Source organism: Neomonachus schauinslandi, chromosome 4 (genome assembly GCF_002201575.2).
Source record: "Neomonachus schauinslandi chromosome 4, ASM220157v2, whole genome shotgun sequence".
Classification (NCBI taxonomy): domain Eukaryota; kingdom Metazoa; phylum Chordata; class Mammalia; order Carnivora; family Phocidae; genus Neomonachus; species Neomonachus schauinslandi.
Window position 1 is genome coordinate 71,417,657 of NC_058406.1, and position 14,780 is coordinate 71,432,436.

The 14,780-nt window shown below is 37.5% G+C and overlaps 1 protein-coding gene across 1 annotated transcript in view; it reads right to left on the reverse strand.

The window, feature by feature from the left end:
• The window catches only part of SELENOF (selenoprotein F), a 56,274-nt gene that overhangs the window by 12,285 nt on the left and 29,209 nt on the right, over positions 1-14,780 (reverse strand). The window contains exon 3 of the mRNA XM_021690037.1: positions 13,602-13,665. Coding sequence (XP_021545712.1) covers positions 13,602-13,665 — 64 coding nt within the window. The remainder of the gene's footprint in view (positions 1-13,601; positions 13,666-14,780) is intronic.

Sequence of the window (14,780 nt, forward strand, 5' to 3'; positions counted from 1 at the left end):
ACCTTCAAGAATACTCAGTGAGGTTATCATTAAGAATAGAAGGAGAAAAAAAAGTTTCCCAAACAGAAGTTAAAGCAGTTCATCACTACTTAACTAGGCTTACAAGAAATGATAAAGGGAATTCTTAAGTAGAAAGAAAAGGCCATAATGAGAAGAAAATTAGGAAAAAGAAAAAATTTCAAAGGTAAAAAGCAAACATAGTAAAAGGAGTAGATTAAGCCAATGTGGAGATTAAAACACAAAAGTAGTAAAATCAATTGCATCTAAAAAATTAGTCAAGGGATACACAAAAAGATGTAAAATACGAAATCATACATAAAATGTAAGTGGTCATCAACTTTATATAGACTGCTATACACAAAGAATGTTATATATGAACCCAATGATAACCAAAAATAAATCTGTGATATACACAAAAAATAAAAGGAATCCAAGCATAATGTTAAAGCCATCAAACCAAAAGAGAATGAGAGAAGACAGAGAACTACAAAAACAACCACAAAGCAATTAACAAAAGGACAATAAGGACACATCCATGAATACTTAATTTAAATGTAAATGGAATATGGCTAAGTGGGTTAAGTGCCTGACTCTTAATAAATTTTATTATTTTTTTTCTTTTTAAGGATTCTTATTTATTGAGAGAGAGAGAATGATAGAGAGCATGAGACGGAGGAGGGTCAGAGGGAAAAGCTGACTCCCCGCTGAGTGGGGAACTGACGCGGAACTCAGGACTCCAGGATCATGACCTGAGCCGAAGGCAGTCGCTCAACCAACTGAGCCACCCAGGCGCCCAAGTGCCTGACTCTTGATTTCGGCTCGGGTCATGATCTCAGGGTCCTGAGATCAAGCCCTGCTTAAGATTCTGTCTCTCCCTCTGCCCCTCCCTGCCTGTGCGTGCACCTGCGTTCTCTCTCTCTCACAAAGAACAAGTAAATAGACTAAATGCTCCAATCAAAAGACACAGGGTGACTGAATGGGTAAACAACAACAAAAAAGACCCATCTATATCTTGTTTACAAGAGACTTGCTTCAGACTTAAAGACACATAAGGAGTGAAAAGTGAAGGTATGGGTAAAGCTATTCCATGCAAATGGAAGAGAGAGAGAAAAAGGTAGGAATACTTTTACAAAGACTGTAGCAAGAGATAAAGAAGGGCATTACAGAATGATAAAGTGATCACTTCAACAAGAGGACTTAATTATAAATATCTCTGCACCCAAAATAGTATCACATAAATACATAAAGCAATTATAAAAGGCATAAAGTAAGAAATTAGCACTAATATAATAGTAGGTGACTTAAACACCCCACTTACATCAATGGATAGATATTGTGAACAGAAAATCAACAAGGAAAAAGTGGCTTTGAATGACACATTAGACCAGATAGAACAGATATACACAGGATATTCCATCCAAAAACTACTGAATATACATTCAAGTGCACATGGTACATTCTCCAGGGCAGCTCCTATCTCAGGCCACAAAGAAGTCCAAATAATTTTAGAAGTCTGAAATCATATCATATATCTTTTCCGACCATAAAGGTATGAAACAAATAAATTACGAGAAAAAAAACGTGAAAAAGCAAAAACACATGAAGCTTAAAAAAAAGACGCTACTAAACACCGATGGGTCAACAAAAAAATCAAAAAGAAAATAAAAAAATACATGGAGAGAAATAAAAATGAAAACATAATGGTCCAAAATCTTTGGGACGCAGCAAAAGCAGTTTTAAGAGGGAAATTTATTGAGATACAGGCCTACCTCAAGAAACAAGAAAAACCTCAGAAAACCTAACCTCACACCTAAAGGAACTAGAAAAAGAACAAACAAAGCCAGTGGAAAGGAGGGAAATTAATAAAGATTAGAGCGGAAATAAATGAAATGGCAACTAAAAAAACAATAGAAAAGTTCAATGAAACCAAGAGCTGGTTCTCTGAAAAGATAAATAAAATTCAAAAGCCTTTAGCTAGACTCATCAAGAAAAAGAGGACTCGGGGCACCTGGGTGGCTCAGTCAGTTAAGCGTCTGCCTTCGGCTCAGGTCATGATCCCTGGGTCCCGGGATAGAGCCCCACATCAGGCTCCCTCTGTGGGGAGCCTGCTTCTCCCTCTGCCTGCCACTCCCCCTGTTTGTGCTCTCCCTCTCCCTGTCAAATAAATAAATAAAATCTTAAAAAAAAAAAGACTCAAAATTAGAAATAAAGGAGAAATAACTGACACTACAGAATACAATGAATTGTAAGAAAATATTATGAAAAATGAGTAACTTCCCAGCAACATACAATCTTCCAAAACAGAATCAGAAATAGAATATTTGAACAGACCAATCATGTGTAATGAGACTGAATCAATAATTTAAAAACACCCAACAAACAAAATAAAGTCCAGGACCAGATGAATTCACGGGTGAATTCTATCAAACATGTAAGGAAGATTTAATACTTATCCTCAAACTATTCCAAAAAATAGAAGAGGAGAGAAAGGAAAGCTTCCAAATACACTCTATGAGGCCAGCATTACCCTCACATGAAAAAAGAAAACTACAGGCCCGTATCCCTGCTGAACACAGACACAAATATCCTCAACAAAATATTTGCAAACCACATGCAACAAGACTTTGAAAGGATCCCTCACCATGATCAAGTGGGATTTGTTCCAAGGATGCAAGAGTGGTTCAATATTCGCCAATGTGACATACATTAATAAGAGGAAAGATACAAACCATGTGATCATCTCAATGGATGCAGAAAAGGGCATCTGACAAAATTCTACCTCTGCTTATGATACAAACTCAAAATGAGGTGGGTTAGGAGGGAATATACCTCAACATAATAAAGGCCATATATGAAAAAGCCAAAGCTAACATCACATTCAATGGTGAAACACTCAAAGCTTTTCCTCTAAGATCAGGAACGAGAAAGGATTCCACACTTACCACTTTTACTCAACATAGTACTGGAAGTCCTAGCTGCAGCAGAGAAGAAAAAGAAAGGCAACCAAATTTGTAAAGAAGTAAAACTGTTATTATTTGCAGATGACAAGATACTTTATATAGAAAACACTAAAGACCACCAAACCCGATTAGAACAGATACATTCAGCAAAGTTTCAGGATACAAAATTAATACACAGAAACTGGCTTTATTTCTATATACTAATAATGAAGTAGCAGAGAGAGAAATTAAGAGAACAATCCCATTTAAACTGCACCAAAAAGAATAAAATACCTAGGAATAATTAAACCATGGAAGTCAAACACCAATATTCTGAAAACTACAGGACACTGATGAAAGAAACTGAACATGACAAAAACAAATGGAAAGATATTCTGTGCTCATGAACTGGAGGAATTACTATATATATTTTTTTAAGGTTTTATTTGAGGGGGGGGAGAGAGAAAACATGAGTGGGGGGAGGGGCAGAGGGAGAAGCAGACTCTCTGCAGAGCAGGGAGCCCGATGCCAGGCTGGATCCCAGGACCCTGGGATCATGACCTGAGCCGAAGGCAGATGCTTAACCGACTGGGCAACCCAGGTGCCCTGGAGGAATTACTACTATTAAAAATGTCCATACTACCCAAAACAATCTACAGATTCGATGAAATCCCTATCAAATAGCATTTTTCACCGAACTAGAACAGATAATCCTAAAATTTTTATGGAAATGTAAAAGACCTTCAATAGCCAAAGCAATCTTCAGAAAGAAAAGCAAAGCTGGAGATAATACAATTCCAGATTTCAAGATATACTACTAAAGCTTCAGTAATCAAAACAGTAGGGTACTAGCACAAAAACAGACACATAGATCATGGAATAGGACAGAGCCCAGAAATAAACCCATGCTTAAATGGTCAATTAATCTATAACACAATATACAATGGGAAAAAGTAACTTCATTAATGGTGTTGGGAAAACTGGACAGGTATATGCAAAAGAATTAAACTGGACCAGTTTCTTAAACCATTCACAAAAATAAACTCAAAATGGATTAAGGACCTAAATGTGAGACCCAAAATCATTAAACTCCTAAAAGAAAACAATGGCTATAATCTCTTGGATACTGGCCTTAGCAACATATTTATGGAAATGTCTCCTCAGGTAAAGGAAACAAAAACTGTTGGGACTACACCAAAAACAAAAAGCCTCTGCACAGCACAGAAAACCATCAACAAACCAAAAGGCAACCTAGTGAACAGAAGAGGATATGCAAATGACACGTGTGAGAATATACAACTCAACACCAAAAACCAAACAATCTGATTAAAAACTGCGCAAAGGACCTAAATAGACATTTTTCCAAAGAAGACATACGTGTGGCAAACAGATACATGAAAAGATGTTATCACTGATCACCAGGTTAATGCAAATCAAATCCCAATGAGATCACTTCACACCAATCAGAATGGCTAATATGAAAAAGACAAAAAATAACAAGTGTTGGCTATGATGTGAAGAAAAGGGAACCCTCATGCACTGCTGATGGGAAAACAGTATGGAGGTTCCTCAAAAAAATTAAATAGAAAAACCATATGATCCACTTATTCCACTACAGGGTTATTCAAAGAAACGAAAACACAAACTTGAAAAGATACACGCACCCCCTATTACTGCAGCATTACTTACAAAAGCCTAGATGTGGAAGCCACCCAAGTGTCCACTGATAGATGAATGGATCAAGTATATGTGGTATAGGAAGGTTCTGGTCCAAGATGGCAACTCAGGAAGACCCTGAACTCACCTTCTCCACGGACACATCAAACTTACACCTATTTATAAGAGCAAGTCCTCCTGAGGAACTTAGGGCCGACTGAAAGTTTCTGTACAACAAAAGATAGAGAGCACAGAGAGAACGGCAGGAGAGAGGGTGGGAACGGCAGTGGGGAGGGATAGTACTGAGGGTGAGCAGATTCATCTGTCCTGTGGCATAGTCTACGGCACTGGCCCCTAGCCCACTGTAGCCGTGGATGTCCTGGGGCACAGGAAAAAAAGCTGAGATTTAAAAGAGCAACTAGAACAGAAAGGATAGCCCCAGAACCTTGCCAAATAGTGAGAAAGCTGCTGGAACTCTCTCTGGGTCAAAAGAGCAGGTGAGTACCATAGTTTACATTCCCTCTCTATTGTGACAGTGCAATCAAGAACAGGGCCCCCAGCCCACACCAGCCTGACATCCTGGGGCACGGGGTAGGGGTGGGGAGGGGAATGAGGGGAAAGGTGTTTAAAAATTCAAGTAGAGGGGCGCCTGGGTGGCTAGTCAGTTAAGCGGCTGCCTTCGGCTCAGGTCACGATCCCAGGGTCCTGGGATCGAGCTCCGCGTCCGGCTCCCCGCTCAGCGGGGAGCCTTCTTCTCCCTCTCCCTCTGCCTGCCACTCTGTCTACTTGTGCTTTCTCTCTCTGTCAAATGAATGAATGGAATCTTAAAAAAAAAAAAAAAAAAGTTCAAGTAGAATTTAAAGATCCAGCACTAGAACTCTGCCAAATGGGGGGAGAGCTGCTGGCACTCTCTAGGTTGGAGGGGCTGGTGAGTGCCATGGTTTATGTTCTCCCTCTACCCTGATAACTTGGATGGGAGGAGGGTCCAGGTACCCTAACCAGCCTGTTGCCTCAGTGAGTCCTGGTTGCCTCGCCCACATCAACCCCAACCACCCCACCAAGCAGCTCCAGCACAGCGCACACCAGGACACCCCTGGTCAGTGCTCACTGTAGAGCCAGCAGCCGTGCCAATGTGACACAAACACAAAGCACTCCCTAACACTCCAGGCCCACACCTCCCTGGCTCCTAAATGCTTCCTAGGACACCCCTGGCACAGAGAGTACTGGGACCTTCTGGGTCACCTGGTTCAGCTCCGGGAACGCCCAGCCCATGCTGGCCCAGTTCTAGTCCCCTGCCAGGATACTCCCTGCACTGAGCATTCTGGGACACCCTGACCTTACCCACTTCAGCTTCAGCTATCCCACAAGGTGCTTTCTGCCTGGAGAGCCCTGCGACAGCCACAACCCACATCCACTGCAGCTTTAGCTGTCCTCTCAGGGCTCCCTGGGCACAGAGAGCTCCAGGACCACCTTGGCCCATGCCCACTTCAGCTACGGATGTTTTACCAAAATGCCCCCTACAGAGAGTACCCTAGGACCCCCAGGCCCATGCCCCACCTTGCATCAAGCTGCCTTGCCAGGTGCCCTCTAGATGGAGAGCCCCAGGACACCCCAGCATGCACTTGATCAGCTTCACAGTCCACCCAGGGGACAACCATACACAAGACCATTCCTCCAAGTTGAGAAGTAACTATTCTGCCTAAGTCACAGAAACAAGCAGACTGGAGAGACAGAAGAATATGCTACCAAAGAAAGAAAAAGACATAACTTCAGGAAAAGAACTAAATGAAACATAGATAAGCAATGGTCTGATAAAGAATTTAAAAGTAATGATCATAAAGATGCTCACTGGACTGGAGAGAAGAGTGGAAGAACTAAGTGAGAACTTCAACAAAGAGAAAATATAAAAAAGAACCAGAGTTGAAGAATATAATAACTGAAATGAAAAATACACTGGGGGAATCAACAGTAGGTTAGCAGATGCAGAACAATGGATCATAGATCTTGAAGACAGGCTATGGAATGCAACCAAGCTGAAGAGCAAAACGAAAAAAAGAATTTTAAAAGTGAGTAGAGGGGTGCTGGGATGGCTCAGTCTGGAGCGTGTGACTCTTGATCTTGGGGTCATGAGTTCAAGCCCCATGCTGGATGTAGAGATTAATTAAATAAATAATACTTTAAAAAAAAAAAAAAAAAAAGATGAGTAAGAGGTGCCTGGATGGCTCAGTTGCTGGAGCATGTGACTCTTGATCTCAGGATCAGGAGTTCAAGCCCCATGTTGGGTATGGAGCCTACTTAATTCAAAAAAAAAAAAAAAAAAAAGAGTAGAGTTTAAGGGATTTCTTTGACAACGTCATTTGTATTATAGGGGTCCCAGAAGGAGAGAGAAAAGGGGCAGAAATCTTATCTGAAGAAATAATAGCTGAAAATTTCCCTAACCTGGGGAAGGAAACAGACATGCAGGTTCAGAAAGCAGAGTTCAAAACAAGATGAACCTAAGGAGAGCCACACCACTACATAAAATAATTAAAATGTCAAGTTTAAGATCAGGGAAAAATTTTAAAGCAGCAAGAAGAGAAGCAAAAAGTTATATACAAGGGCCGGGCGCCTGGGTGGCTCAGTTGGTTAAGCGACTGCCTTCGGCTCAGGTCATGATCCTGGAGTCCCGGGATCGAGTCCCGCATCGGGCTCCCTGCTCGGTGGGGAGCCTGCTTCTCCCTCTGACCCTCCTCCCTCTCATGCTCTCTGTCTCTCTCTTATTGTCTCTCTCGCAAATAAATAAAATCTTAAAAAAAAAAAAAAAGTTATATACAAGGGAAACTCCATAAGGCTATTGGCTGAATTTTCAGCAAAATGCTGCAGGCCAGAAATCAGTGGGATGATATATTCAAAGTCCTGAAAAGGAAAATGAACCCCTCCTGCCCCGCCCAAACCCTACAACCTACCACCAAGGGTACTCTACAGGTAAGATTATCATCCAGAATTGAAGCAGAGACAAAGAGCTTCCCAGACAAAATTAAAGGAGTTCATCACCACTACACCAGCCTTATAAGACATACTTCTAAACAACCAATGGGTCAACGAAGAACTCAAAGAGGAAATAAAAACACAGGAAGACAAATGAAAATGGAAATGCCAATGGTTCAAAATCTATGGGTTGCAGCAAAAGCAATTCTAAGAGGGAAATTTATAGCAATACAGGCTGACCTGTAAATGAGACAGGAAAAATCTCAAACAACCTTACACTTAAACTAGGACAAGAATAACAAACAAAACCCAAGGTTAGCAGAAGAAAAAAAAAACTTTTAGAGCAGGAATAGAGACTAAAAATACAGCATAAAAGAGTTGGATCTCTGAAAAGATAATCAAAATTGATAAAGCTTTAGCCATACTCATCGAGAGAGGACTCCAAATCAGAAATGAAAGACATAACAACCGACACCACAGAAAAACAAAAGATTTTAAGAGAAGACTATGAAAAATTACATGCCAACAAACTGAACAACCTAGAAGAAATGGGTAATACCTAGAAACATACAATCTTTCAAAACTGAATCAGGAAAGAAAACAGAAAACCTGAACAGCCCAATTAACTCTTAGAGGAATTGAACTGGTAATCAAAAAACTTCCAACAAACAAGATTCAAGGAGTAGATGGCTTCACAGGTGAATTCTATGGAACATTTCAAGATTTCATAACTATTGTCAAACTATTCCAAAATATAGAGGAAGATACATTCCATTAGGTCAGTGTTACCTTGATACCACAAAAAAGTAAATTACAGGCCAATATCTCTGATTAACATAGATGCAAAAATCCTCAACAAATTATTCAGTCAACCAACAATACATTAAAAGGGAACATTCACCACAGTCAAGTGGGGTTTTTTCTAGGGATGCAAGGAAGGTTCAATATTCACAAAACAGTCACTGATACACTACTACATCACCGAGAGAAAGGATAAAAACCAAATGATCATCGCAACAGATACAGAAAAAGCCTTTGACAAAATCCATTATTCACGATAAAAACTCTCAACAAAGTGGGTTTAGAGGGAACATACCTCAATATAATAAAGGCCGTATTAAAAAAAAAAACAACCCAAAGCCAACATCATCACAATGGTGAAACACTGAGAGCTTTTCCTCTAAGATCCAAAACAAGACAAGGATGTCCACTGCTGCCTTGCCACTTTTATTCCACATACTACTGGAGGTCCTAGTTGCAGCAATCAGATAAGAACAAGAGATAAAAGGCAAAGAAATTGTTAAAGTAAAACTGCCACTACATGCAGATGACATACTATATATAGAAAAACCTGAAGAGTCCACCAAAAAACTATTAGAATTGATAGTGAGGTCAGTAAAATTTCAGGATATACAATTAATATACAGAAATTGGTTATAGTTTTAAACATTAACAATTTAGTAGCAGAAAGAGAAATAAAGAAAAAAATCCCATTTACCACTGTACCAAAAAGAATGAAATACTTAGGAATAAACTTAACAAAGGACATGGAAGACCTGCACTCTAGAAAGTATAAAACATTTGTGATAGAAATTAAAAATGACAGGGCGCCTGGGTGGCTCAGTTGGTTAAGCGACTGCCTTCGGCTCAGGTCATGATCCTGGAGTCCCGGGATCGAGTCCCACATCGGGCTCCCTGCTCAGCAGGGAGTCTGCTTCTCCCTCTGACCCTCCTCCCTCTCATGCTTTCTGTCTCTCACTCTCTCTCTCGCAAATAAATAAAAAATCTTAAAAAAAAAAAAAAGAAATTAAAAATGACATTAAAAAATGGAAAGAGATACCATGCTAATGGACTGGGAGAACTTTGTGAAGTTCTTTGTGAAGGACATTGTGAAATGTCCATACTACTCAAAGCAATCTACAGAGTTGACAAAATCCCTATCAAAACACCAACAGCATTTTCACTGAACTACAAATCATCCTAAAATTTGTATGGAACCACAGAAGACCCTGAACAGCCAAAGCATTCTTGAGAACAAAGCTGGCTGTATCAAAATCCTAGATTTCAAAATATAAGCTGTACTAATCAAGAGTATGGTGCTGGCATAAAAATAGACACACAGATCAACAGACCAGAATAGAAAGTCAAGAAAAAACCCCCATGCTTATATGGTCAATTAATCTATAACAAAGGAGGCAAAATATACAAGGGAGAAAGACAGTCTCTTCAACAAATAGTACTGGTAAAACTAGGCAGCTATATGTAGAAGAATAAAACTAGACCACTGTCTTACACCACATAGAAATATAAACTCAAAATGATTCAAAACCTAAATGGGATACCTGAAATCATCAAAGTCCTAGAAAAACACACAGGCAGCAATCTGTTTGACATCAGCCTTAGCAATATTTTTCTAGGTGTCTCCTCAGGTAAGGGAAACAAAAGCAAAAATAAACTATTGGGACCATACCAAAACAAAAAACTTATGCACAGCAAAGAAAACCATCAACAAAATGAGATGGCAACCTACTGAATGGGAGAAAATACTTGCAAATGATATATCTGATAAGGAGTTAATATCTAAAATATATAAAGAACTTATATAGAACTCAACACCAAATAAACAATCCAATTATAAACTGGGCAGAGGGCCTAAAAAGACATTTTTACAAAAAGACAGATGGCAAACAGACATATAAAATGATGATGAACATCACTAATCATCAGGGAAATGCAAATCAAAATCACAACGACGTATCACCTTATCCTGTCAGGATGGTTAGAATCAAAAGGAAATAAAAAGTGATGGTGAGGATGTGGAAAAAAAGGAACTCTAATGCACTGCTGGTGAGAATGTAAACTAGTGCAGCCATTGTGAAAACAGCATGGAGGTTCCTCAAAAAAAAAAAAACACCACAGAAATACTATATATTCCAATTAATTCCACTATTGGGTATTTACCCAAAGAAAACAAAAACACTAATTTAAAAACTATGTATTCCTATGTTTACTGCAGTATTATTTGCAACAGCCAAGATAGGGAAGCAACCCAAGTGTCCATTGATAAATGAATGGATAAAGAAGATGTGGTATGTGTGTGTGTATATATATACACACACACACAATGAAATATTACTCAGCCATAAAAATGGATGAGATATTGCCATTTGCACAACATGAATGGACCTAAAGGGTATTGTAAGTAAAATAAGTCAGAGAAGACAATTATATGATTTCACTTATAAGTGGAATCTAAAAAAGAATAAATTCAAGCAGAAACAGACAATAAATACAGAGAACTGATGGTTGCCAGAAGAGGTATGGTGGGGAGATGGGTAAAATGGATGAATGGGAGTAGAAGACATGGGCTTCCAGTTACAGACTGAGTAAGTCATAGGGAAGGTAGTCAATGGTATTGTAATAGCATTGTATGACAACTCACCCATGGTGAGTATAGCATAAGGTACAGACTTGTTAAATTACTATGTTGTATGCCTGAAAACTAATGTAAAATTTTGTGTCAGGTATATTTTAATTGAAAAAAAAAAAGTGTGGAATACACAATGGAATATTACTCAGCTACAGAAAAGAATGAGATATTTCCATTTGCAACAACATGGATGGATCTAGAAGGATTAAGTTAAGTGGAATAAGCCAGACAGAGAAAGACAAATACCGTATCATTTCACATATATGTGGAATCTAAAAACTAAGTGAAATAAATAACCAAAAAACGAACAGATTCTTAAATACAGAGAACTGGTGGTTGCCACAGAGGAAGTGGACGGAGGGGTTAGGTGATTAAAGGGGGTTAAGAGATACCAGCTTCTAGTTATAAAATAAGTAGTAAGTCACAGAGATAAAAAGAATACAGTCAATAATATTGTAATAACATTGTATGGTGTCAGATGATGATGACATTTAATGTGGTTAGCACTGTGTAATATATAAAATTATCAAAGCTGTACCTGGGAAACACTGTATGTCAATTATACTTCAATATTAAAAATACTAAGGATTACAAGGAAGTATTCATACTTACACAACCAAAACATGGAAATTAGAAGAATCTTAGGAGCTGGACCTGGAATTGGCTTTGGAATATAATCTGGGACTTTTTTTTCCCCCACACTGAGTGGTTTAAGTTCAATAAAATGTTTCAAAATTTAGTTCTCTCTTCTGGAATTATTTAACATTAATTTCCTTTTCTGTTTTATGACATGGGTATTTTAAATTAAGTGAATTAAAAAAATTACAATTATTGTAAGATAAAGTATAATGAAAGTTATGATAATCCCAGAGGCTAGTGGATGTTGATGACAAAGACAATGCAAAGATGACACGAAAATTAGCTTGGTATGTGTAATTACTGTAAAAAGTGAAACTGTCCTTTATGCCCTATTCCAGAATATCTTTAAGATAGTGAGTCTGAAAGTGGGAATATAATAATGGTTATACTTAAAATATACCAGCTCCTCATGGACTCAGAAAACATTGGCATTATACATAATCATATTGAATATGGCTACACATTACAGAAATAAATCACTTTCATTTAAAAAAAACTTGTATGTTAAAATATTTATACATAGAATTAAAATCCAGCCAGTTGTTTTCAAAAGGAAAAGACAGTATGACTACATGTACCCAAAGTATGATAATTTAACTATATATAAGAAATAGATAGAATTAAGTTCCACTACAAGGACTGATAAACTCCACTCAAGCTTTTAAAGACTGAACTTCCAACTGGAGAAATTAGTACCAAAGACATAATAAAATCTGATATCACAAATAAGGCTAATTGTGGTATCAAAGTTACTCTTAAACTCATGAAAATCTAAGTCACAAAAGATTATTAATAAAACAAGTCAGTAAATGTGAATAATATAATTAAAAAGCAATTTCTAGGAATAAGGGTGATCAAACTATCATTTAGAGAAGTGATATAAAAACCAAAACCAACTGTGGTACAATTCTGAGTGTGCTGAAGGCAAAAAAAAAAAAAATCAGCATGAGGAATTTTTTTCCCCTAAGCAGAAGTAGATATATTCTGTGCTATATTAGAATGTGTTTATTCTGACAAAGAATGTATTTAATTAGATGTGTATCTGCTTTGGGCCTCATATAAAATGTCCCCAAGCCAAACTATTACTTTATTACATCTCTGTGCCAAAAAGAGCAATATATCATTATAAATAATTCTAGGTCAGCAATAAAGGGCATGTGTGAATACAGGTAATTTAAAAGATACTAAGTCCAAAAAATTCTCTTGCCATTAAGTAAACAAGGTGAGAAACCATGAGAAAGTCAGCAGAAATAAAAAGAAGGTATATAAACTGAGCACTTATGTATTCGTTATATAAAAAAAAATAGCTTCATTACCTTTATACAATTTCAGTTTTATAAAACTGAATTTCAAATGACATGCCAGGACAGAACAGAAAAGTCTTAGTCCAAGTCTTTCTGGAGATGCAAAGCTCCATTACAATTTGATGTCAACTAGAAGAATACATTTTCACAATTATCCTGTCATATGTTTATCCTTAAAATTCCCTGAGAGGACCCTGCACATGGATGACTGCCTCTCCTCTGCGCCTCAAGCTCTATGGTAATTAATTCTCTTCTTCACAGTTTTCCACTTTGTACAGGTCTATTCTCACTTACTGCAACTGTCCCTTATGAGCATTTTATATAAATCAGTTTACAGTTAAGATGTATTAGAATGGTATGTTACTTAAAGGGATTACATTCATATCTGGTAAAACAAAGCCTCCTGTAAAAGTTACACTTAGGAAAAGGCTCTCCTAAGAAAATAACCACTTCATCATGTGTTGTATCATATATTATGCTTAAAGTAACCTTGTATTCAACAATTACTATAAAACTCTACCTCCATGAAAACAAAATGTGGAAAAAATACATACACTGTTGAGAAAGTATAATCCTAAAAAATTTATTCTTGGGAATATTTAATGAATGTATTCTTGTAAAATGTTGATTTTAAAGTGAGAATTTACTGGAGATAATTTTACGTACCTTGGACTTGAGGGAACCTCCCCAATTTTCATCCACAAACTTCAAGAATAGCACCTGCATAAAGCTACAAAAGGAAAAACAAGAATTTAAAAAACTGGTATAATTTTAAGATTTTATTTATTTTGGAAAGAGAGAGAGAGAGAGAGAATCTTTCAAGCAGACGCCACACTGTGAGCCTGATGTGAGGTTCAATCCCACGACTCTGAGATCATGACCTGAGCCAAAATCAAGAGTTGGAAGCTTAACTAACTTTGCCACCCAGGCACCCCCCTTATAATTTTTAAAATGTACTTATTTCAGTTAAAATAAATATTACAATTAAACAGATAAAGAGAATCAAATGTTCAGAGCTGGAGAGAACTATGTAGTTCCAGTATGATAGAAGAGGAAATAGAGGCCCATGGATATTAAATGATTGAGGAATTTAAGCCCTACTTGGAAAAAGTTTGAAGGAGATGTGGAGAACGGACAATGAATTTGAATAGGTAAGATGTCCTTCTAAGTTCTTCACAAAATTCTAAAGATTTCCTATAGTTCTTTAGAATGCTAAATTGAACACAGGTTTGTATTCATCTATCCATCATAGATAAATATGTATGGATATGGCCATGGATATTCTTTCTGGTTGGTTAAAATTAAGCAATCAATGTTTTAAACAAAACAAAACCTCAACACCTTTAAAAATTATAGTACATAATATGTAAAGATATTAAAAACTAGTAAAATATCATTAGAAAGAAATTTTGTTAAAGATTTATTTATTTGAGAGAGAGGGAGAGAGATCCTGCACATGTGTGTAGGGAGAGGGACAGAGGAAGCCCAAGGTGGGGCTCTATCTCACAAACCATGAGATCATGACATCACGACCTGAGCCAAAACCAATGGACGCTTAACTGACTGAGCCACCAAGGCACCCCTCGTTAGAGAGAATTTAAATGCAAATATTGTCCCTTAATGAAATTCACTTGTAATGAACTAAATGGTAAATACCGCTTTTCTAGCTATATAGAACCTGCACAATTTATAGTAAAAGCTCGTTATAAAAAAAACTCTAATGCAAAAATTTTATTGCAATGAGTTCAGATGAAATGGATTTAATGGAAAAACATCACTTTTTTTCAGCTGTAGAGCCTGCCCATTCTTTTTATAGTGACATGGGGATGCTACGGTTCTTTAAGA